At 52.1% G+C, this 22,792-nt stretch overlaps 6 protein-coding genes across 6 annotated transcripts; 1 reads left to right on the top strand and 5 right to left on the bottom strand.

The window, feature by feature from the left end:
• Positions 1-5,110: 5,110 nt before the first annotated feature.
• Positions 5,111-6,750, bottom strand: J4E84_005720 (uncharacterized protein; the record flags this gene model as incomplete). The annotated part of the gene is made up of 6 exons (XM_049388314.1): positions 5,111-5,346; positions 5,400-5,428; positions 5,479-5,580; positions 5,666-6,279; positions 6,378-6,578; positions 6,643-6,750. 6 exons carry the CDS (start codon positions 6,748-6,750, stop codon positions 5,111-5,113), a joined length of 1,290 nt encoding a protein of 429 aa, XP_049243859.1.
• Positions 6,751-7,330: 580 nt separating this feature from the next.
• J4E84_005719 (uncharacterized protein) lies at positions 7,331-10,642 on the top strand (the record flags this gene model as incomplete). Its single annotated transcript, XM_049388313.1, has 6 exons — positions 7,331-7,654; positions 7,706-7,898; positions 7,952-7,976; positions 8,036-8,394; positions 8,420-9,050; positions 9,658-10,642. The coding sequence occupies 6 exons, from the start codon at positions 7,331-7,333 to the stop codon at positions 10,640-10,642; spliced, it is 2,517 nt and encodes an 838-aa protein (XP_049243858.1).
• Positions 10,643-13,124: 2,482 nt separating this feature from the next.
• J4E84_005718 (uncharacterized protein) lies at positions 13,125-14,775 on the bottom strand (the record flags this gene model as incomplete). Its single annotated transcript, XM_049388312.1, has 3 exons — positions 13,125-13,472; positions 13,566-14,678; positions 14,728-14,775. 3 exons carry the CDS (start codon positions 14,773-14,775, stop codon positions 13,125-13,127), a joined length of 1,509 nt encoding a protein of 502 aa, XP_049243857.1.
• Positions 14,776-18,605: 3,830 nt separating this feature from the next.
• On the bottom strand, positions 18,606-19,336 carry J4E84_005717 (uncharacterized protein; the record flags this gene model as incomplete). The annotated part of the gene is made up of 3 exons (XM_049388311.1): positions 18,606-19,024; positions 19,144-19,234; positions 19,301-19,336. The coding sequence occupies 3 exons, from the start codon at positions 19,334-19,336 to the stop codon at positions 18,606-18,608; spliced, it is 546 nt and encodes a 181-aa protein (XP_049243856.1).
• A 595-nt stretch (positions 19,337-19,931) lies between these two features.
• J4E84_005716 (uncharacterized protein) lies at positions 19,932-20,785 on the bottom strand (the record flags this gene model as incomplete). Its single annotated transcript, XM_049388310.1, has 3 exons — positions 19,932-20,518; positions 20,598-20,720; positions 20,779-20,785. 3 exons carry the CDS (start codon positions 20,783-20,785, stop codon positions 19,932-19,934), a joined length of 717 nt encoding a protein of 238 aa, XP_049243855.1.
• A 467-nt stretch (positions 20,786-21,252) lies between these two features.
• J4E84_005715 (uncharacterized protein) lies at positions 21,253-22,017 on the bottom strand (the record flags this gene model as incomplete). Its single annotated transcript, XM_049388309.1, has 4 exons — positions 21,253-21,498; positions 21,557-21,831; positions 21,888-21,933; positions 22,012-22,017. The coding sequence occupies 4 exons, from the start codon at positions 22,015-22,017 to the stop codon at positions 21,253-21,255; spliced, it is 573 nt and encodes a 190-aa protein (XP_049243854.1).
• Between the last annotated feature and the right edge of the window lie 775 nt (positions 22,018-22,792).

Genomic DNA, 22,792 nt, shown 5'->3' with positions numbered 1-22,792 from the left:
TATGCATCTGTGGGGAAGCTGGAAATCATCCCGCGACATTGCGCGTCTTTGCCATTTGCAGCTAGAGGCCGACGAAACTCGGATCTGGTTGATCTCAGCGCGATGCTGTCTATGGGGATGCATGGCTTTAATTCATTTGCATCCCTCACCCTCACACGAAACGAAGCCGACCTCGGGAGGCTATCAACGGCACGGGCGCAACGCATTTCACAACGCGGTCAGCCTCTCTCAACCCTGAATGACAGCTGCGTCACAGCCTCCCGTGCGGAATTGGAGTGCGCAGGCACCAAGACACTCTATTGGGTACGACGTCTAACACCAATCGCTATTCCATGAGGTGCAACACTGCGGCAATTGTGGACACCACATATGCGGCCGGCGTACACCATCGCACAGGGCAGTGCACTGCAATTATTAGCGCGGAAGAGGAGTCGCAGGCGTACAGAGTATGAACAGCCAGATTCCTGTCAGATGCTGAGCATCAGGACGCGCGCTGTCTGCACTCCCACGGGCCAATCGGGCCAACCGGGCCGTGGATTGTCAGCTCTCACCGGTTCCAGGACTATTACTCTCGTCTTGATTCACAGCGCATTCATCACCAGGTGGGTCCAAAGCATGTGCCGGATCAGTTCAGCCTATCGATTACAAGTGCGGGCCACGGCCAGGCAAAGTCCAGAATGAAGCAACGATTGCTAGGGTCGTCACCAATGGGACAAACGCACCCTGTAGATCTCCTGGGTAGCGCTTCAACCACCACCCCGAAAAAGCGACCATTCCAAGCATGAGTGTGACGTGAGTAACGAAGACAGTAGCTGCCGACAGCAAGTAAACAGCTTCGATACCATAAACTCCTTCTCCGGGGTTTCCCGACAAGGTATCGAACTTATCGCGTTTCCTCGGTATCCTCATCCATTTGTGGGAGTCTTTGTGCACGCGTGAGCATCTGTGTTTCATAAAGCGTAGACGTGACCAAAGGCAAGAGGCTCCGCATGTTCGAAGATACCTTCGAAACTCGTTCTTGCTAACCGGAGGATTGCGAATGCAGTGAACATCAGGAGGCCGAGGGTCGTATTCATACTGCGCTCCGTTGCCGTGGTCGTCCGGTAGAGATTCGTCGCGGCACCAGATCAGGTCGGCACCCATCGATTCGAACTTTGAAGTTTAGCGTGGCATTCCATATGTGAACATCTAAATAATAAGACAGGGATAGAAAAGGGTTGCACACTTACCCGAACAAATCTACAGTGGTCGAAGATGTAAGGAGAAAACCAACGTGAAATTGCCCAGCGGTAGTCGTGGTCCAAACGGTTCAGCTCTGCGAAGAATTTGAAGTCATTCATTATCTGGTGGGGCATTTCGATGTTTTCGATGTCGTTGAAGTTGTTATGGCCTTTGATACCAAAAATAACCCAGAGAGATGTACTTTGCGTAGCGGGTGTAATAGTAGACCCTGTAGAGGGTACTTGCTGTACGCCGCTGCTGCTGCTGTTAGACAGTTGTGATGCAAGATTGTTTACCGGCACACCCGACACGCTAGCTGTGTTTGCGCCAGCAGTAGGCGTCGTAGAAGCGGGTGTATAACGCTGACGGGCTGCCGATGCCGGTATTTGAGCAGGCGGCTGAGAAGTCGGTAGCCAATTATCGATAATCCATGTCAGGGTCGATGCAATGTATCCCCCGAAAGCAAGCCTTATGTGTTCCAGCTCGCTGGTACTGCAGGAGAAACAGCAGTAACATTTGGGTGGATGATTGCGACTCCGGTCCAGGATAGTTTGTATCGAAACCGCGTCCGAATCGGCAATGTCTTGAACATAGACATGCGAGCAGACCTAGAAGTTTGTAGCTGATAAGCGATGATTCAAACTGTCGCGATGAGGTAGACAGACCTTGTATTCAAGACGTTTTCGTCCTTGCACGAGGTCATGAACTCTTGGTCGGAGTGGCCACCAGTCCCACTCGAGTGACGTGGAGTCTTCAATGCGTGCTTTGACCTTGTTGGCGAAAGATACATCGTTGGTGCGTGCGATGCTTATATCAGCCTTGGGTACTGTCTCTACTATATCTCGCAATGATGTAGGAAGAAGGAGTAGTCTCAGGTCGAGTTCAAAACTTGAGAGATCTCTCCGCAGGAACGCGTAGGCATCAGTAAGTGCTGACAGTAGTTCCTCCTCGAAAGGATCAAGAATGTCGAGCGAGCTTTCTTCGACGTTGCCCCCCAGTTCATTCTCCTCCAGCCCGCTGTCGCTCCCGGCTTCACGAGCTGTGGAGATGTTCTCAAGCTCCTTCATCTCGGCCCCGATTGAAGCTTGTCTAGAATAATGCCGAACGGCTTCGAGTTCGCGAGATTCCGAAGATCTTAGACCCGTCAACCAGCTTGCAACATTTTCCTGCTCGCGAGGTCTAAAGTCCAAAGTCTCAAGTGGCTTTGTCTGCACTATGTCTTCTTGCTCGAGCACCACAACAACGTTACGCGCTATTTCGATGAGATTCTTCCCGGCATTTAGAATTCGAAGAGTGAGACTCTCTGTGCGAGTCCGCGAGCCTGGTTGTTCTCGAAGTCTGAGCAAGTGGATTCTGAGCAATTGTCGATAGTTGCGCACGAATCCCTCTCTTCCAAATTGTTGAAACGCTTTCTCATGTAAGGGTTGCAGCTGTTTCAAGTTGCCCAAGAAGTCTCCGAAGCACCGGGAGACGAAGCTTTCTTCGGGCGTTCGGTCCCGGCGACTGTCTCGTGTTCCGGTAGATTCTATACTGGACAGTATGGAAGCACCGTCGTTGTCTCCCGTAGTAGCAGAGAAATTGAATGTAGGTGTGAGAGTCCTCGATCGTTCTGCGCCCTTTGGTGCTTGAGATGCCTGGAATATTACACTTTCGTTAATGCTAGGACTAGTCCATGGACGTTTAGCGCTAGGTATTTCTGAAGACGAATGTCTAATATTCATTCCTGATGCTGACGTGATGCTTGAAGCTGGAGTCATTTCCGAAGTGTCAGAAACTGATCGCATGTCACTGTCAGTCACGCTAAGACTTGCATTCCGCTTCCATGCATAAGTAGGGGAGATTGGCCTAGATTCGGTATTGCCGAAGGCTTCGGATTTGACGGCGAAGCGTGCCCCGGGGGATGCAGTTAGTACGTCGAAATTGTGAGTACTGGAGCTCTTCTGAGTTGACGAAGTTCGAGCAGTGTCTAACTGATTGAGATTGTCAAGTGAAGACCTTTGAACGCTAGTCGAAGCGACAAAGTCAGGACTTGAAGCAGAGCCAAGGTCTTGAATATGTTGCAGCTGTTGCGGGGGGGATGATACAATCGTCCGGTGTGAACTAGATGCGCGCTCGGGGCTTTCATCAAACTGTATCAGCTCAGCCCTCTCTAGCTTGGTTTCCTGCAACGCGCGCATATCCTGATTGAGTTAGTAAGAATAGGCGACCTGGGCTATATTATCTCACGTATTCCACGGAATGTTCCACGACATAGCGTGTAATTACAACTGCTTGTTTCTGACCAAAACGAAGGGCTCGTGCAATAGCTTGGTTCTCGACTGAGGGATTCCATTGGGGCTCGACAATGAACACGCGGTTTGCTGTCGCAAGATTCAACCTACCCGACAGGATTAATGATAGCAGTCAATCATATTGATGTGGTTGACTCACCCTACGGCGCCGGTGCCGGTGGTCATGATCAGTACTCGCAAATTGGGGTCCTCCGTGAATTGATGCAGGATGCGTTCGCGTTTGGTCGTTGAGCATTCGCCGTCGACGCGCTCATGGGTCCACGTGTTGTTAGACATGTAACGGAGGTAGCTCTCTAGCAAGTTCAAGGTGCGCGTCCAACAAGTGAATATGATGCTGCGAGTTTGTCAATCTTGCCCTCCATGTGTGTAATCCCATCGCGCATACCTTTTCGTTTTCCACACATCGACAGAGACGTCGTTCATCAAAGCTTCCATTTTCGAAGACCGTCCGTTTGCTCGAAAGTATGTATCTTCTTGTGATGCATCTATGGAACGAGGTGTTTGAGTGGACGCATTCCACAGGGGATGACAAAGCGGGCATTTGCTGGGTATCTCGTCGTGACCACTAGGCGTACTCTGGGTTAGACATTGAGAGCACAACACATGCCGGCAATTTTCGGTGTAGCGATGGAACATCAAGCCGCTATTAAAGGCAGGCATCGATTGCCGGCATACTGAGCACGTAATCTCGCCGTCTCGCCCAAGTGAGATCTCCAAAGCCTCCACCTCATCCAGCAAGTGCAATTTGCGGCGATTCCAGGAAAAGGGCTGCTGCCAAGTACCATGGTTGCAGAGAATCCGTAGCTGGAGTTGTACCTGGAACATGCCCAGCGTACTCTTTTGATCGAACGTGCCATTTTGATTACGGACAGCTCGGAACATGATCTCTTGAGTCTGGTCGTATTGTAGGCGCTCTTCTGGTGAAAGCCGTATGCTCCTGACTCGATGCTGCTCTGCTGGTAAATGCAGTACATCCTTGGTTCGGCGGAGACACATGGAGTCCAGAAGTCGAGTGAAGCGCTCGATCGCAACTGTACGTCTTTTGCCGCCCTCTTCGAAAGGTATAGCGATAATCTTGCGGAAGTTCGATAAGCTGTGAAATGGATCCACTTTCAAGAAGGCGAACAAGGAGCCGATGTCCTCGAGCCGGTTTTGTATAGGCGTGCCAGTCAAACACCACCTCGACCGGGCCGCGATGTCAGCTACAGTCCGATACAATGTCGTAGACTGCCGTCGTATGATGTGGGCTGTGAGATTATCGTCAATGGTGGGCGGTCAACGTTTGGTGAGTTACTCACCTTCATCAAGGACGAGACGATACCATTCAATATCCCTTAAATCGTGTTTGGTTCTGGCAAAATCTGACGAGAGCGTGTGATATGTGGTGATGACAAAGTCTGCCTCCAAGAGCTTCTCCAGGGAAACGTGTCGATGAGGGCCGTGGTACTTGATTGCTTTTAATGCTTTACGGGTAGGCTCGTCATAATGCCTTCCAAGGTGAGCAGCTAGAGGATGTGCAACGATCTTTGTGACTTACTTGTCCAGTTCCTGGAACCATTCATTGATCATGACTGCGCGGTCAGTCCAAGAGCACTAGTCTATATCGCAAGGATGATATACTCACGGTCCGATGATGCAACAATCAGAGTCGCTCCGGAGCGGCGTCTCTTCCTTCGTATTTCCGAATTCACATCGTTGAGATCATCGACGCTCAAAGCCCAAGCGTGCGCAGCGTTCAGTGTGCGTAGTACAAGGGCTAATATAGAGAGAGTCTTTCCCATTCCCATCTCGTCTGCCAGGATACCACCGCCAGTTTCTTTGGGCTTAAGCATGGCTTTTGTATTATTAGCACGCTTCAAAATCAGAACGCTCAAAGAACCAACTCACAACGTCCTTTCGTCAGAACATGACGATAGCTGTCAGTGGTGTCAGTGGTATCATGCAAGGCCGACCACCGGGTACGTACCAATGGAGTCCATCTTCTACGCTGGACTTCCAAAGCGTATACTCCTCTGGTATAGGCCCGTCCTCGCGCTGAATCATGAAAGAGAGTGCTGTCTTCTGGTGCCTGAGTCTATTAGCGGGCCATCGCGAAGCATCGAAATTCGGAAGGGACAGTAGAATGTGTACGGGACGAATTGTATGGGACGTACAACAAAAGGTCGGTGTTGAGGCGCTCGTCACCCTCTAGCCCGTGAAGGTTGCGATTTCGCGCCAAGGAGGAAAACACATTCTGGAGAGTGCCCTCCAAGGTCTGCAGATCGACCTTTTCGGAGAAAGGTTCTTCTGTGGTGGCTGGTATCTCAGGCGTTGAGCCATGGAATCCGGCAAGGGTGAGAACATGTGGATTCTCGTACCGATACCCATCTCGTATGTGAACAGGACGTTGCAGATAGATCTTTCGCTGCGAAAGCTCTCTACCAATATCGGAAGCAGCTGTGCGTGGACCGTACACAATCACCTGTACCCGTACTACAGCCTCTTTTTGTTTGGTAGCACGACCTATAGTCTCTTCTATGATACTTATTGGTGCAAAGACCTCCAGATCAATCTCGTAGCCATGTTCTGCGATGCTCGTCAACGCTCCATCTAACTGAGCATTCGCGTCTCCTACGACCGCTCCATCCTGGAAAGCGACCAGGAAATGGTCTTCGGGCTTGACGATAATCATTTGCGCATGGCCTGGAATTAGAGACGATGCAACGCTGTTGATTCTGCGATGAAGCTCCGCCATCTCGCCACGAAGGCGGATAGCAGCCCCGGAGATCTAGACGCGTGTCAGCTGCATGTCCAAAGGAGAATTAACAGTAGAGGAGCTTGATCATGGTGGTTGACGTTTCCTAGAATTATTTCTTGTTGACTTACCATGCCGTAACAAACGTTGGCTTCTACTGCAGGGATTGCCCCCTCCTTGGACTGATGCGGCGCTTCTCCTGTCGTCCATCGCTCAATATCAGCGCTTGTCTCTTGAAACGAGCCGTAAATATTAGGCCTATTCCCATCGATGAGTGGATCATGCGTTTCGGTCTGTGAACCGAGAAGTTCGTTTACGTATTGGTCCCAGGACTGTGTTGGCAGTGCTGGTGTCAAGCTTATCTCGAGTTAGCACTTTTACGGCAAGCATTCCTACAGTGACGTACTCATTAATAAAGTCCTCTCGGTCCCATCCTAGACGTGCTCGATTGTGTTCGTGCGCATCTTGAATGTCATCGTCGTGAATCAGGTGTTTCGATGCCATGTGGTGTGGCGTCAATTCGTTCCTTCGCGGTGGTTTGACAAGCGCATAACCGCTAGTATTTGAGACAACTGCAGAATCGCAGCAGAGCGAGATATCTATTTGTTCTTGGTACAGACGGGAGAATAAAGTGAACTGTGAGGAATAGATGGAGGACGACTGCCCAGGTGGTGCGTGCAGGCCAAGATAGCTGACACGATCGTGAATGCCCCGCTCCTGTTGCCAAGCGATCTTTGTAAGCCATGCGCGCATCGTCAGCTGCCGCCACCGCTCTTCGCTTACCCCGAACGACGTCCCGTTTGATGGCCCTTCTTGCCCCGTTCCCGCAATTTGTTGTATTACCGCATCTATAAACGTTCCTCCATCGTTGACTTCGGTCTCTAGGCACCACCTTCATTGTACGAGCAACGCTACGAGTGCGACGTGGCATCGCGGACCTTATCGGCCACAAGTCGTGCGGAGCAGATGTACTTGTTCTCTCAGCGCGTACCAGCCTTCACCAAAGATGATGCTGTGGAACTTCTAGGGACATACAACAAGGTCGATACAATTCCAGCAGCGTAGTCGGGGTCCTCCTGCTGCCATGTCGCAAGAGCCACTCTTAGTTGGAGCCGTTACCCTCTCCCCAGATACGAATGGATCAGCTCTCATACAAGCTACTCAACAATTCCGCGATCGGTTGACAGAGACACAAGTTCTCCAGTTCGAGACAGCTACATACGAAAAGCTCTGCAGGGAGTTGATTAGGGTCCAACAGGAGCAGGAGCGCCGAAATGAGATGATGAATCTTGCGCGCATCAAATCTTGTATCGAAGGCTTTTACCAGCTTTGCGAGGTTATAGCGAGATTCATCAATGTTCCTGATGCCTTCGTCTTCGTTTGGGGTCCAATGGAATTCCTCTTGCTGGTAAGTGTGTCGGGATACCCATTATGCTGGTTGCGCTAAGGAGTGATGTAGAAAGCTAGTGCATCTTCAGACTCATTCGACTTACTTCTGGAAGCATACGAGAAGATCGGCGAACAGCTTCCTTTATTGGTGGAATATGATTTACATTTTTCCAGATCTCCCCATCTGATCAACGCTCTAGAGATGATCCATTCAGAAATACTAGACTTTCATTTGGAAGCCATCAAGCTCTTCTCAGGAAGATGTAAGCCTATCTTGCCACACTTCCTTCTCTTACGCTAACTATTACGGACGCAGCATGGACTCGATTCTTCAAGTCAATGTAAGCAGCACCCCTTCGCAAACTATGTCCAATTTGCTGATACCAACTCTGGCATCCAGGTGGAACGACTTCCACACGAAGTTTGTCGGAATTCTGAGTTGTCTTCGACGCCACAAAGACATCATCGACTGTCGCGCTAGCCTTGCCCAGTACCGTCTTTATAAAGAAGATGTGACCGAGCTCCAGGTGAAGTTGGACGAGAATGTTAATCGAGATAAGACCAAGAAGCTGATGGTCGTCAAAGAATGGCTAGCTGTTGGGGAGCAATCTCAGCTCGACCACGAGAGCTTCTGCAAGATACGAAGAGAGTGCGCAACCACTGCCAGATGGATAACACAGCACGATATCATGAAACATTGGATACACTCTGATATTCCGAACAGCTCTGTTGTGTGGATGTATGGGATACCAGGAGCCGGTATGTATCAAAACTGGGGTTATAGTGCGACGCTCACCAGCAGCAGGCAAAACCATACTAGCATCCGCTATCATTGAAGAGTGCAAGACTAGACGAGACTTTATCACCTGCTTCTTCTACTGCCATGATGGCGACCCGACAAGTAGCACCGCAGTCGGTATACTTAAGGGCCTCGAGGACCAATTGTTGGATCATTGCCCGCAGATGCTGCCTCCCTGTTACACGAGGCGTAGTACGAGCGGAGAGCCGTCCCTCAAGTCTCTCAATCAGACGAAGGGGCTCTTCGAAGATTTTTGCTTGACTATTCCCAAACTCTTTATCATCATTGATGGGCTGGACGAGTGCGAAAGGGTGGAGAGAAGTCAAGTGCTAGAGATCTTGACCAAAGTCATAGGGCAGCGCGATGTGCTTGATCCAGGCACCATTCGCCTTCTGATCGCGAGTCAAGACCATGCAGACATACGAAGAGGACTCCATAGTTCCGCGATCACCAAAATAGCGCCTAAGATGCTGCAAATCTCGGAAACGGACAACGAAGGCGACATCAAGGCTTACACCAAGATCTGGGTGGATCGGATCGAGACAAAGTTTCCATCATTCACTCAAGACATGAAGGAATACCTCCGCAACCTTACCGTGGCTAACGCAAAAGGTTCGTCGGTGGTTGGACACATTATATTCATCCGGTTTCTGACTTGAACACAGGCATGTTTCTCTATGCCAAAATGGTTTTGCTCGACCTTTATGCGTGCACGACGCTAGGGGAGCTTTTTGACTCTATCAAGACGGACAACTTTCCTGCCGGACTCGGCGAGGGGTAAGTGAAGAAGCTCTATATGCTGAGCTGTACGGACGTAAGTACGTGGCGGGAACAGAGTGGCCGTTGACTGTCAGGCAGATATGAGCGGACATTACGACGAGTCAAAACAAGGTCTGGTAGAGAATGGCCTAAAGTAAGGAGAGTACTTGGATGGTAAGTTGCAATACAATGTGTGCGCAATCCGTACGCTTACGTCATATCAAAACCGTAGGTTAGTGTGCGCTAAGCGTACATTCACCTGGAAAGAACTTCACGTCGCACTATCGATCGACGTGGACCGCCAAATCCTTGATTATGAGGACAAGCGAATGCACGAACACGTTTCTGAACTGTGTGGGCCGCTAATACTTCTTAACGGCGATCGAGTTTCTCTCGTTCATAGCACAGCCAAGACGTATGTGAGCCCCCATGCGATCAAGGCCTTCTTGTCCTGATTGAAACAGGTACATCACCAGGATCACGAAAGACGTTCATGAGCCATCCATTGAGTGCGAGTTGGCGACGCTGTGTCTACAATACCTCACCTTTCCCTGCTTCGATGTCGATGACTCGGATGATCAAGTGCAACGCCGACGATATGTATTGGACGGATCGATTGCCTTTCAAGATTACGCCACCGCGAAATGGTTCCACCATGTCGACGCTTGGGTAGGCCAAGGCGAGAGATTCCTCGACGAGGCAAACGACGTGGCAGGACAGCTGCAAAGCATCCTCAAAGCCATGGATGATTTCATGACGCGCTATGGCGACGTGGACTGGGCCAACGGCTTGGTGGACGACTGTAAGGCCAAGTGCAGGGTATTTGAGCATCTCGACCTCCACGATCATCTAGTGGGGCTCACTAGCCACATCTACACGTTCCAGCAGAAAGGCTTCGATGCACAACACAAGATCAGCATCGGAGACCTCTCGAAAGCGTTGGATCGGAATCGAAAGGCTCTCGAGATGTTTCCCAAGACCAAGCCTAGCCCGACGGCACACGAGAAGGAGACATACAACAGATTCTACGACGAGGAATCGCGGTTCAAATGCACGAGGATCACATGCCGATATTTCTCGGAGGGTTTCAAGGACGCCAAGGCTCGCGACCGACATGTCAACATCCACGAAAGACCGTTCCAGTGCGAGGTACCAGACTGCCTGGGCGCTGAAGGGTTCGTCAACTCAAGGGATCTAGAGAGTCACAAACGAACATTTCATCCCGAGATGAGTGATTTAGCGGAGAAGTTCATCGCTGATACAACGAAGCGCGCGGCAACGAATCACGCCTGCAAGTTTTGCGGAAAAACATTTTCGCGCAACTTTCATCGCAAAAATCATGAGCTCAGCCATCGAGGAGAAAGGCCGCACGAATGCCCGGAGTGCGGTAAGGCATTCACGAGGTTGAACGATCTTAAGAGACACCAAAAGATACATGACAGAAAGTAAATACCTGGAGGTCAATTTCGTTCAGATTGGCTGCCCAGGTAAGTAATCTTAGTGGAGCGCGCTGTTCTAGCCATTCTCGCGTCTCCTTTAGCACACAGCCCCCCGTTGCTGGTTATTTCTCGGATGCATCGTTCACTGGTACATCATATCATTCTGCTATACATCATCGATTTTCAGCAAGATATGTAACCCATTCCTCATATTGTGTCGGGCACGTCCGAATAAGCTATAGCATAACTTGCAATTCAGACTGGCTGGTCGAACTTGCTGCGTGGTGGAACGACCCGCGATCGACGGACAGCTATTGTCTCCTCTCAAGCGTGCTTCATGTTCGAACCAATTCAGCCTTGCACAATGCCTTGTGTACAGTCGATTTCACGACCCTGTGCTACTAGAGAGTGACACGTGAAACCGGTGAGCAATCCGCTTGCATCGGTGGGACGAGTGGGACGAGCTGACCCGGCCTTGACCGGTATTGCTGGGCCACCAGTCCTTATCAGCAGTCACGTGCGAGCGATGACCCAGCGATGGGTCAATGACATCATTTGGAGCGCAGGCATCGGCCCCCCGTCCACGCTAAAGATTGCAGTGCAGCTTGGATACGATGGAAAGTAGCTCGACGTTCCCACCAGGCCCCATAAACAGCAGTTGCGACCGTTTCTTCCCAAGGCTGAATACTGCGCAACAAGTCACGATGATCCCTAGTATATGCAATCATCATCAAATGCGCAGCCTCATGACAGGACCATAGCTTCTCTCTAGCGCCAATGGTTGCAGTGCATTCCATGCGGCCTGGGCTGCAGTGATCCCACTCATGACTTTTGACAGCTCGTATCGACATGTCTAGCCTGCGAAGAAATGCATGCATGTCTTCGCATTGCCAGTGGCCTCTGAAGCTACTCTTGGACGTGCTCCTACGCGCTAGAAATTGCAGTGCAAATTTGGGGGCGGAACCCAGTGTTCTGCGGTTGTGACGGGCTCGCAAGGCTATTCGCGCGTCCATGGATAGGTATCTTTCTCTAAACGGGAAGCAGCAGGTGTGCTGACAGTGACGCTCATTTGAGATTAGACTTCTCTTCTTCACGCTGGAGATCGCAGTGCCAATCTCAGCGTTGTGAGCACACCATCACACTATCAACTCAACTCGATCACCGCTCTTCCGCGCTAGAGATTGCAGTGCAAAGCGCAGCAAATGCGGTGGCGCAGTCGAAGACCCTTCCCGTTGCTGTTCCATGCCGTACATGCGCTCTACCTCCTCTTCCGCGCTAGAAATTGCAGTGCAGATTGGTGGCGCATGACATCGCTCGGTCCACCCACCATCGCCCGCGAGCCGTGCCGTTCCCCACCTCAGCTGATAACACCCCGGCCATCCTCAACGCTACTGTTTACAGTATAGACTCATCATCATGGTCCACTTGCGCGTGCGCGTCAATTCCATTAGCTATTCAAAAGCGTCGCATACATCAAGAAGTCTCAATTGCGAGCTGCACTCGTGGTGTTGTCTTGATGCGACTGGCTTTACATGTTGGTCACGTCTTGGCTATTTCGGTCACACACAGGCATCGTGCCTCTCTTCTGCGCTAGGAATTGCAGTGCACTTGCGCGGAGGTGCCATGGTCCCTGGCTTCATGTCTATGGACGCGCGCGCGCCGTAGAGCCTGTACGGTGATAGGACAACCACTGCAGTGCCTCCTGCAAACGGAAGGGCTGGTAATGTGCAGAGCAACCCGGTCTGCACTGCAATTTCTAGCGCAGGAGATGGAGTGTCTGACATTTGTGTATGTTCCACCTTGCACGCTAGCAAATGCAGTGCATGTTGATAATGTCGAGGGCCGCATGATGCAGGTTAGATCCACCGACATAATTGGTCACTCTGCCCGACCAAGCACTCGTCCGTGCTAAAGATTGCAGTGCACATTTCAGCCACCACCGATTCTGCCATGGGTTCGACTATCTTACTCACGCTAACAATTGCAGTGCAACGGGGAAAATAGAATCATGCCGACCCAGCGATCAAAGCCGTTCATCTGATAGGAACAACAGACCAACGTACCTACCTGTCCAGGATTTATGCTCATCTGCTAGAGTCTGACGTGTAAGAAGTCTTCAGCACACGCTCCGGTCTTGGTCAAATAGCGGCTTCCGTACCGGAACTGATTTTACAGATGCATCGCGTCGCCACGCACATTACTCCCCACATCGTCATACCCGGTAGCTCCGGCTTCCTGCCACCACGCGAGCAAGTCATGCCTTCAGAAGATCTCTGTTGCATGTCAAGAGTCAAAGTAGTGGCTTAAAACCTGTGCATTTCCATTGTACTACAGAACCTGATGAGTAGAAGACAAGCTTGACGCATCTCAGACAAAATGGCCCGGCCCAACAACTATCACATCTTCTAAAAAACGCCACACTACCGACGAAGCACAATCTATGAACACCTCACAGCACACGCTGCATCTCCAGCAACTGCGAACACACGCCCCTAATTCCTCTCGACCTCCTTCAACTGAACCCACAACGGGTCCTTCTCCCAGACGAAGAACGCCCGCTGGTTGTCCGGCCAACCGTGACTTCCGACTTGCAATTCAAGGTCGAAGTTCCAGATGAAGCGAGCAGCAATGATGCGCAGCTCGTTATAAGCCAAATTCTTGCCGATGCAATTCCGAGGGCCGAAAGAGAAGGGTTGGAAGGCAGACTTCTTGTCTGCGTTGAACTGTGGGTCGTGGTAAGGATGGTCTGGGCCGAGCCAGCGTTCGGGAATGAAGGAGTCGGGCTGGACGAAGTTGTTGGGGTTGTGGTGGACGGCCCACTGGAATATCGTGATAAGAGTCTGAGAGGTGCTGTTAGCTGTGACTGTCTATGTTTATTCGAAGTACTTCTTCTGACTGATGGATGACAGGCGAAGTGATCTGGAATGACGTACACCTTTGGGAATCCAATAGCCGTTAACGTACTCGCCAGGAGACACACGTGGAGGCGTATCCGCAACGGGCGGGTACATTCGTAAAGTCTCCTCAATGCAGGCATGCAGGTACTTGAGTTGCGCAGTAGACAACATCGTTATGTCTTTCTCGTTGGCGAAGGCCGTCCGAACTTCTTGCTGGAGCCGCTCGAAAGCCTGCGGGTTCGTTGACATGAAGTAGGTGAAGCCTGACAGTGTCGTGGCTGTCGTCTCGCTGCCAGCCACGATCAAAGCCTCGGAGTTGCCCAGGATCTCTGCATGGCTCATGCCCTTCTCGTCGTTGTTGCGAAGGATGTACGTCATAATGTCCTTCCGACCGCCGGGTGCCGCGCCAAGTGCCAGCCTTCGCTCTACCTTCTCGTCACTCATGATCCTGTTGTTATGACGCGTTTGCATGTCCTCTTTAGAGATCATCAGCCGTAGGATCCAGCTGAGGCCAGGCATCTTCATCAACGCAACAATTTGCGCGCCAGCTCTGATGCCAGCGAATATCATGGAAACCCATGGATGGTAATCGCTGCTGTCCAGGCAATGGAACGATTCACCCAGGGCCAAGTCGCCGATGATGTCGAAGGTGGTGAAGTTGAACCATTTGACTACGTCCGTCGGGGTGTGTTGCGCGGCGTCTTTATGTAGGTGGGCAAAGAGCTTGTCGACGTACTCCATGATCAACGCCTCCTGACCCTTGATAGCAGCATCGGAGAAAGCATGTGCCATAACACGGCGTTGACGTCGATGGTCCTCTCTGCTGCTAGGAAAGATCGACTTGCGTGAAGTGTCTCCGCCCTGGTAAAATTCATGCCACCTGCCGAATTCGGGTCGGCCACTGCGACTTAATCCGAAAACTTCAGGCCATCCAATAGTTCCGTTGATGGATATGGAGTTGGGCGAAGTACGCACCATGTCACCGTACTTTTCATGGTACTTTAGGACCTTTTTGGCGAAAGTTCCTTGGATGCTGTTCTCGATGGCCAGAGGGATCCCGGAAACGGCGAAATGCTTCGGTCCAGGAATCTTGCGAAGGGGGTGGAAGAAGAGACGATAGATTGCAACGCCGATTGCACTGACGACACCCTGAGAAAGCGTTAGAGGGTGACTGCATCGGCGAGATGAGAACACTTACAATTTCGACTAGAAGCAGCACAGCAGCTGCAGCCTTCTGAAACGACATCGCTGTCGACAGGTTGAAGATGTTATCAGATGTGGAGTGACTTCGACGGCGGCTTGGAAGACAGGAATCTTGGTCCTCGAATCCGCGACGTGAGATGTGATGCGGATATGTGTAGAATGATGGCGATACCACTCCGCACGGGAGGACGACATTATATATGCCCTGCGGCAAAACCCCCTGGGTAGCAAGACTCTTTACCCTGTCTCTTCAACCATGGCTTCTACAGACTGTATGATGCCTGCCGACGTTTCGCTTTGACATCTTGCGTGGACCCCATCCGTACGCGAGAGGATGATCCTGTGGTAAACGACCAGGCACAACGGTCGGATCTCGAATGTTTCCGGGCGCTAGCCTCGAAGAGTGACATCTGCCAAAATCTCCGATGGGGAACGCTAGGGTCGGATCGCGACTGCTCCGGCTTCCGTCCTTATTCACGCGCCGTTGCGTTGTTGAGCGCATATATACCGTATTGGAGGTTTTAGTGCGAGTGTCAAGCTGGGATGTAGCAGGTACGTTCTTCGTCTAGTGCTTCCAAACGGATGTCGTTACTCGCCATCCGGTCGCGCCAAGCTTTTGGCTCGGTTCTACATACCCCACGATCGGCGTAATCTCTTGTGCCCAACGCCAAGCCGGTACGTAGGACGAACATTATCGGCCTCCAAGGAGATGTGTTTTCTACCGCACCAAATACCGTTGCGCGCGAGGTGTTTTTAGCTTCGCAGTCCACCGAGACTCTCGTCGGTCATATCCTCAACGAAGACGTATCCCATCTGTACTGGGAAAGCAGTGCGAAAGCCTCGTCGGTACGCGCAGGGTGAACTCCTTGTCGCTATGTCGCCGCATATTGGTCGAGACACCCAGAATATCGCGCACTTGCGTCTCGGAAAACAATCATCGCTCTTCAGCGCTGAGGATCGCAATGCAAAGATGCCCCCATGGGCAGCCGGTGGCAACTAAGCAGATCCAGGGAGGTATACACGTGCTCTGACGCGTCAGAGATTGCAGTGCAGGCGTACTGTGCGCGCTCGAGGTCGTCATGCAGTTGCAGAAGCTGTTGGACGAGATCAATCGAGCCAGCCAGCGGCTCCTACCCAGGTACTCATCCTTCTCCGCTCACGTGATCTACACGGCCTCTCCCACGCTAGAAATTGCAGTGCAACGCAATTCTGGTGGGGGCGCAGTGATGGCGGACGCCTTGTTGCTTACATCACGTGGCTGATGGAACCGTTCGCCTGCACTAAGTGCATACCCGCTTCCTCCCCTCTCACACTGGAGACCGCAGCGCAACACCAAAATGAGCACCGAATGACTGCCGAACGAGTACCATTCATCTCACACACTCCTTTCATCAACCCAGATGCCTTTTACCAAGCCGAACGTTCGATTAAGTCCATTTCTGGGCAATGCTCGAGAGGCCGCTCTTCCGCAAACACCAACGCTTTCGCTGAGGACTGCAGTACACATCAGTCAAATCGCGCTGATGATGATGCACATCTTGTTGACGTGGGACGGTGTGGGTTCCTCCTACAAGATGGGTATTCGTTTACGCTAGAGATTGCAGTGCAAGAGCCCACGCCAACGATGTCTGTAGTTCCAGCATGCTGAGATATCCCGTAGGTCTGGACTAATCGCAGCCTTATCGTAACCAACTGCCCTTTTCTTTAACCCTGGTAGTCGTGTCTGCAGAGACGCGCTACGTTAAACAGCCGATTCGTCATCGTCATACTTCGTATATGGTCTCGTTCGTGCTAAGAAATGCAGTGCAACGCCCACCCTCGGAAGGATTCCTGACCGGTTTGAGGGCCTTTGCGAAGGACTTCCACATGCAAAGCTGACATTGGTGGGGATACGCATCCTCCGCGCCGAGACCACAGTGGCTGAGCGTTCCGCCACAGGACGTTCACCGGTGGTGTCACAGCAGCCAATCGAGCGCACCTTTTTACCACCACGTACACTCGTCCGCACTAGATATTGCAGTGCACTCCCGAACTGGCTACTCAACAGCTTTTTCTTGGCCATTCACCCTGTTTGGGTACACCTGGTTGCGGCTTACGATGCCTAAGTGGGAGAAGAGGACCTTTCTTCAGCTGTGACGAGCTCATCCCCTCTGCCTTCAAGCCTCGGGCTTCTTTCACCCTAGGGATCATTCTTCAGAGAAGTGTGATTGGTATTATACAGCCAGTGGCTGTGCCCAGACACGTTGTTCGATACACATAGCATGCCATGCGCCTTCATCCCGTCAACTCTTCTTTCGCGCTAAAGATTGCAGTGCAGGTGCACGATTGAAGGCGTTCCAGCTGTGGCTGATGGGCCACTTTCTCATACGGGCACTCGTGCGCGCTAGAAATTGCAGTGCACACCAGTTGAGTTGCGAATCGGCCATGTCAGGAGCTGATTGGCCACGCCTTCCAGATACCCGTTCTTCTGCGCTAATGATTACAGTCCAGCAGGCTGCAACGCAACCCGGGTGGTGTTCGTCTATGGCACTGAAACGTTTTCTGGCGCCGCATGCTCTCAAACTGCGGAATAACCTTGGAGAGCTGTCGTGAGGTTTGCGACACCCGCCCTGAAGGTCGCAGTAACTCAACTTCCACACGACGTTCACCAAAGGTACAGCCCCGCAACTCTTACAGCGTGACCCTCTCGTTGCGCGTTCGCGACATATTGGAGCAGGAAAGTCCCTGGTCCTAGATCGAGGCTCATCACAAGAGGTCCACTTTCGACGTACTCTTTCAGGCTCAAGGTTGCAATGCAGGTCATGGCGTTCGACGTTCGGGTGACAGGTACAGCGTGCTACGACGTCTTCCACGTCAGACATTGCAGTGCAGCTTCGAGTTGGCGGGTGTCTGACATCGGATTGGCTATCGACTTTCTCCGATCAGAGGCCCGTCCGCGCTAAAGATTGCAGTGCACGCAGCCTTCTAGACGGGTGACCACTCCACCTGCATGCACCCAAAAATGTAGTGTTGGACACTCTCGACGATTCACGACTTCCGTGTTGCAATTAGAAAAGATAAATCTCTTCACGATGCCCACCAGTAGTGCGTCCTACTAGTTGATTGAGCGCGTCCCATTTTTTGCGCGTATACAGAGTTCAATGGCACAAAAGGTCGTCCATCACTGCCCTCAAGAGGCTAACCACAAGAGGCGTGACCTGAGCCCTCGTCCACGCTAGAGATTGCAGTGCAAGGTTGCCCGGAGCTGCAATCTTCGCCCACACTCTCATTAGCGCTAGGGATTGCAGTGCACACCGGGCTACCCTTCAAAAACCGAGGTTTCCCGACCCTGCTGCCTCCAGGTGATGATTGGTTAGCACGTTGCCGCTTCTACCCATGGACCAATTCGTCTGCGCTAGATATTGCAGTGCACTTGGGGGCTACAAAGTGGCTGTCGATTTCCAAGTTGCGCACTTTGGTCTTCGCAAGCTATCGCCAAACTACCCCAAATGCGCGTCATCGCTGCACGTCACCAGGAATCGCACTGTTCTCACCAAAAATGCCGTGATTAGCATTCGCGGATACAAGGAATGAATTCAGAAAGACTATAGTTCATGGTAGTAAAGATTTGATCATTCATGATGCGCAGTAACTATGTAAACGGTTGAGGTAGCCATCTGGCCCCCACTCAGGCTCACGACTTCTCCCATGCAGATAACGCCAGCTCAAACTCCCGACGCCGATGCCCGAAGATGTTCACCAGTTCATAGACCCGTCATTCCAACCACCGAACGCCGAAACGCAAACCATATTACCCTTCCTCGCACTCTCCAATGACCCGAGCTCGCAGCGTCGCAGAACCCGCGCCACTAACCAAGGCACTCAGAAAACCGACTATACCTCCTCCTCAACGAGCTCCTCAACGACGACACCCTCATCATCAACCGGCTCCTCCTTAACCCGCTTAGCCATCGGAACATACATATCCTCAGCCTCCAGATCCTCCTCCTCCTTCTCACTCGACTCATCATACTTGACCTTCTGACCGCCGTTACGACCACGCTTGCCACGCGCCGCAGTCGGGGAAAGGACCTCGTCGTCGTCCATAAGACCCTGGGGACCATCGCTGTCGACCTCTTCGGAGACGTTCTTCTTCTTGCGCGGGGCGACCTTGGCCTTGGAACGGGGGGTCTTGGGCGTAGAAGCGCCGGACTTGGAGGGCGTGTTGGTGGCGGAGTTGAGGTTGGTGTTGCCGGAGACGTTCTTCTTTTTCCAGGAGTAGAGGCGGTTTTCTACGGCTTTGGCGGTGCATTCTGGGAGGGATGTTAGTGGGTGTGCGGTAGATGGGGGATGCGATGAAGGGATGTGGACTAGTGAGACGGCATGCTGATCGGGGATGATGCAAGGCAGTTCGAGTGACGGAGGCACATACCCAAACCAGCGGCCGTGACGCGCTCAGCGATCTTGTTGCAAAGCGTCTTGTTGAAGGAGATGTTGCACTCTTCGAAGACGCCGTGAAGGAGCTGTGATTCAGGTCAGCGAGTGCGACGACAAAGATGCGACGATGGTGGCGGCGGAGATGCACTTACAATCGAGTCAAGCTCGGCAGTCCACTTGATGACCATGGTGAAGATGAGGTAGCGGATCTGCAAGATTGTCAGCATGTATGTGATGAAGCGAAGGCGCTCGACTTACCGTTGCTTGTTGCTTTGGTAAAGTGAACTGAGATGCGCGAGGCAAGGCAAGAGAAAGGCTGATCAAAGACGCGGTTGGGCGATTGCTGGTAGTTGTTGGGGAGTAAGAGGAAAGGTTAAGAGGTTATGGGGAGAGCCTAACTTTATACCTAGGCCAGGGAGCGGGGAGGACGAGAGCAGGGTGGTGTTGCCTAGGTGAAGGTGAGTTCACCACCCAAAGAGGAGATAAGCGTCCTGCTCTCACCCTCACCAGTCCCTTCGACGCAGGCGAAGTGGTCTAGGCAAAAGGCGAAAACATGGGTCACGAGACGTTGTGACGAGATATTAGGAAATTGCAGTCTGTTCAATAATGCAATCGAGAAACGAGGACGACATGGGGAACATAGCATTGGCACACTTATAGCAATTGCATGCGCAGAATTAAGACTTGAATGTACCGAATACTCTCAAAAGCAAGATACTGTTACAAGACACATCACAATCCCAAACCCAGCAGCCATTCATGAAGTTCCTGCCGACTCAGCTCCTAAGCCGTCGGGTCAACAAACTGTCTCTGCCCATCCTGCCCGTCTCCATCCTCTCCATCATCCCCAGCAGCTTCAGCATCCTCATCCTTCGCACCCCCAACACCCAGCCCCGCACTCTCCTGCTCCACAGTCCCTCTCTTCTTGTGATGCCACTCTTTCCACATATCCGACACCATCTTCTGATTCTTCTTGTTGTTGACATAAATCTTCAACTCCTTAGGTATCGGGTACATTTTATCCATAAAGTCCTGCTTATCGAGCTGCTTCTCCGTCATCGTGACTCTCTTCTCCGCGGTCTCGGCTTCCCGGACAAAGTACTTGGCCCAGCGGAGTTCATACTGGAAGACAGTTTCGCGGCGCCAGGGAGTGCGGTTCTTGTTTCCGGCTTGACTGCCGGCTGGGAGCTCTTCTTCTTCGGCTTTGAGGTCGTCCAGGACTAGGCGGCAGAGACTGGGGAGGGGGATGTCCGCGGATTCTTGGTGGGCGCGCTCGAGCCAGAGTTTGCGCAGCCGGTGGACGGTGTTTTCGTATGCAAGTTGCGGCAGTAGACCGCATGGTGGCAGATCGTTGCTGAAGAGAATGGGCACTGCGCGGTCAGCTAACCACCTTAACTCCGTCGGGGCTTGCTATCACTGGAATCATGTTCGAGAACATGAGAGACCTACTATTGGGTAGTAGCGCAAGCTCTTCCTCAGAAAGTGGTTTGTTGCTCTCATCGTCAGGCTTGCCATGACCGTCTAAACCAAGTCCAGCAATGTCGTCGGACACATCGGTCCATTCATCTTCTTCTTCGACATGTGTTAGCGCTGGACATCAGGCGTAAGCCTTCCAGAACTCTTGGCATACCCTGCATCTCTGTTGTTTGGCCTGTCGGTGGAGCTGACATGTGGCTAGGTCCAAAGGGCAGCCGGGGCATGTGTAGCGAGCGATGATAAAGGCAGCTGAAGATGACCGCGCTGAATCGATTGCGCGCACAATAAGGAATTAGAAATTAGAAGATGGGTGTTGCGCGTTGATGTTGCAGCGGGAGTGCAGGCTTCGGCGATCAAGCAAATAAAACGCCAGCGTCCGCGCCTGCTGCCCAAACGCAGGTAGTGCAGGGCAAGAGCTCATGACGTCAGCGCGTGACTAGACCCTGGAAATTATACAAAATCACGGGATGTCAAGATTGGGCCAGGACGTTTTGACGTAAGAGACACATGAACATGATGAGAAGGTAGTACTACACCATTGCCGCAAACCGAAGGATGTCTTGTTAGTTCATTGATTGCGACATCTGTCACACAACCTCAACCATGCTATAACCAAGTCCATGCTCATCTACAACGCTTTGCCCATGAACTTCCTCTTGGTGTAGCTGAGCCACCACTTGCTGGGTGTGTTTGTCTCGTCCGCGTATACCCTGTTCAGTAACCGTGTCGCTAGCTCTTGTCGCATCTGCATGATGTACTGTCGCAGCACTTCAGCTCCGTTCCTGTCAGCTGGCGCCTCGAAGGCCTGGTTGAGCGGGAAGCCTGCGTCGCCCGGAATCGCAAAGTTCGTGTCCAGCGCAATGTTCATGACAGCCTGCCACATAGTCAGCTTCCAATGCCCGCCTTCTTCACCCGAATTCGCGACAGCATACCTTCTCGGCTTCTCTCCGACTCATGCCCGGCTTGATCTTTCCCAGTACCTCGCTAACGTATAGGATGCCATAGATGAGGACACGGTCGGCAGGGCCCTTGATCTCGAAGTTGCGGAAGAATGTGTTGGCGCGGAAGAGGGCAAGGATCTCGTCTAGCGGATCGTACGACTCGTGTGAGGCATCGATGGTGAGCTCTGTGACATCGGCGGGTAGAGCTGGCAGCTGGATGGCAGGGCCGCGGGTGCGTGTGCGGAGTGGGAGGAGAGCGAAGTTGCCTGATGCGCCCGTCAGTCACTTTTGCCTATGCCGGAGCTGGAGGGTGTAGCTGTACCAATCAATTGCTGATTGGGCTCATCGAGGAAGACGGAGTGGTAGGCCTAGGTGTGTCAGCTGCTGCTCTAGATGTTTGAACATGCCTTGAGGCATCAATCTGAAGAAACGATGCTATAACTCACCGGCATCTTGGGTGTTGTCGCCTAGATTGTTGGTGTCTGGCGGTGTTCTGGGAGCTCGGCGGAGGTGACGGCGCAGCTCCGCTCGGTGAGGTGTGCTGGTAGGGCTGAGCGGCGGGGGGTGACTAAGCCGCCCCATCAACGCGTCCCTGCGCGCGGCGCGTCTCCCTCGATTTTCTGCTAACAGCCTCAATACCACCAGATCAACGTTCTGGCTACCTCAATTCGACCTCAACACATACAGAAAACTTCTGCATTGTCAGTACAGCTGTCACAATGTCCGACTACGAAGATGAGATGGACGTGGATGCGCCCGCGGTAGACAACTCAATCACTTTCGGTGGAGACCAGAAGAAGGGCAAGAGGAGCGCTGCAAATCTACCCGTTGAAGCTGAAGACTCTCTACCATGGTGAGCCTCGGATTATGCTGTCTTCTGTATCCCTGCTAAACATTAGACAGGGTAGAGAAGTACCGACCAAACTCGCTCGATGACGTCGAAGGCCACAAGGACATAATAGCGACCATCAACAAGTTTGTAGACTCAAATGTATGGTCTACACTTACCTCCAAGAAGCTTAGCTAAAATTACCAGCGACTACCCCATCTCCTCCTCTACGGCCCTCCAGGTACTGGAAAGACGTCGACCGTCCTCGCACTCGCACGCCGCATATACGGAAACAAGAACATGCGACAGATGGTCTTGGAGCTGAACGCATCAGACGACAGAGGTATCGACGTTGTGCGGGAGCAGATCAAGACATTCAGTAGCACAAAGCAGATCTT

Source organism: Alternaria hordeiaustralica (assembly GCF_023758085.1).
Source record: "Alternaria hordeiaustralica strain BMP 2776 chromosome Unknown scaffold_10, whole genome shotgun sequence".
Lineage (NCBI taxonomy): Eukaryota > Fungi > Ascomycota > Dothideomycetes > Pleosporales > Pleosporaceae > Alternaria > Alternaria hordeiaustralica.
Note: the sequence above shows the minus strand (reverse complement) of the source record. Positions and strands in the feature narration are given on the sequence as shown.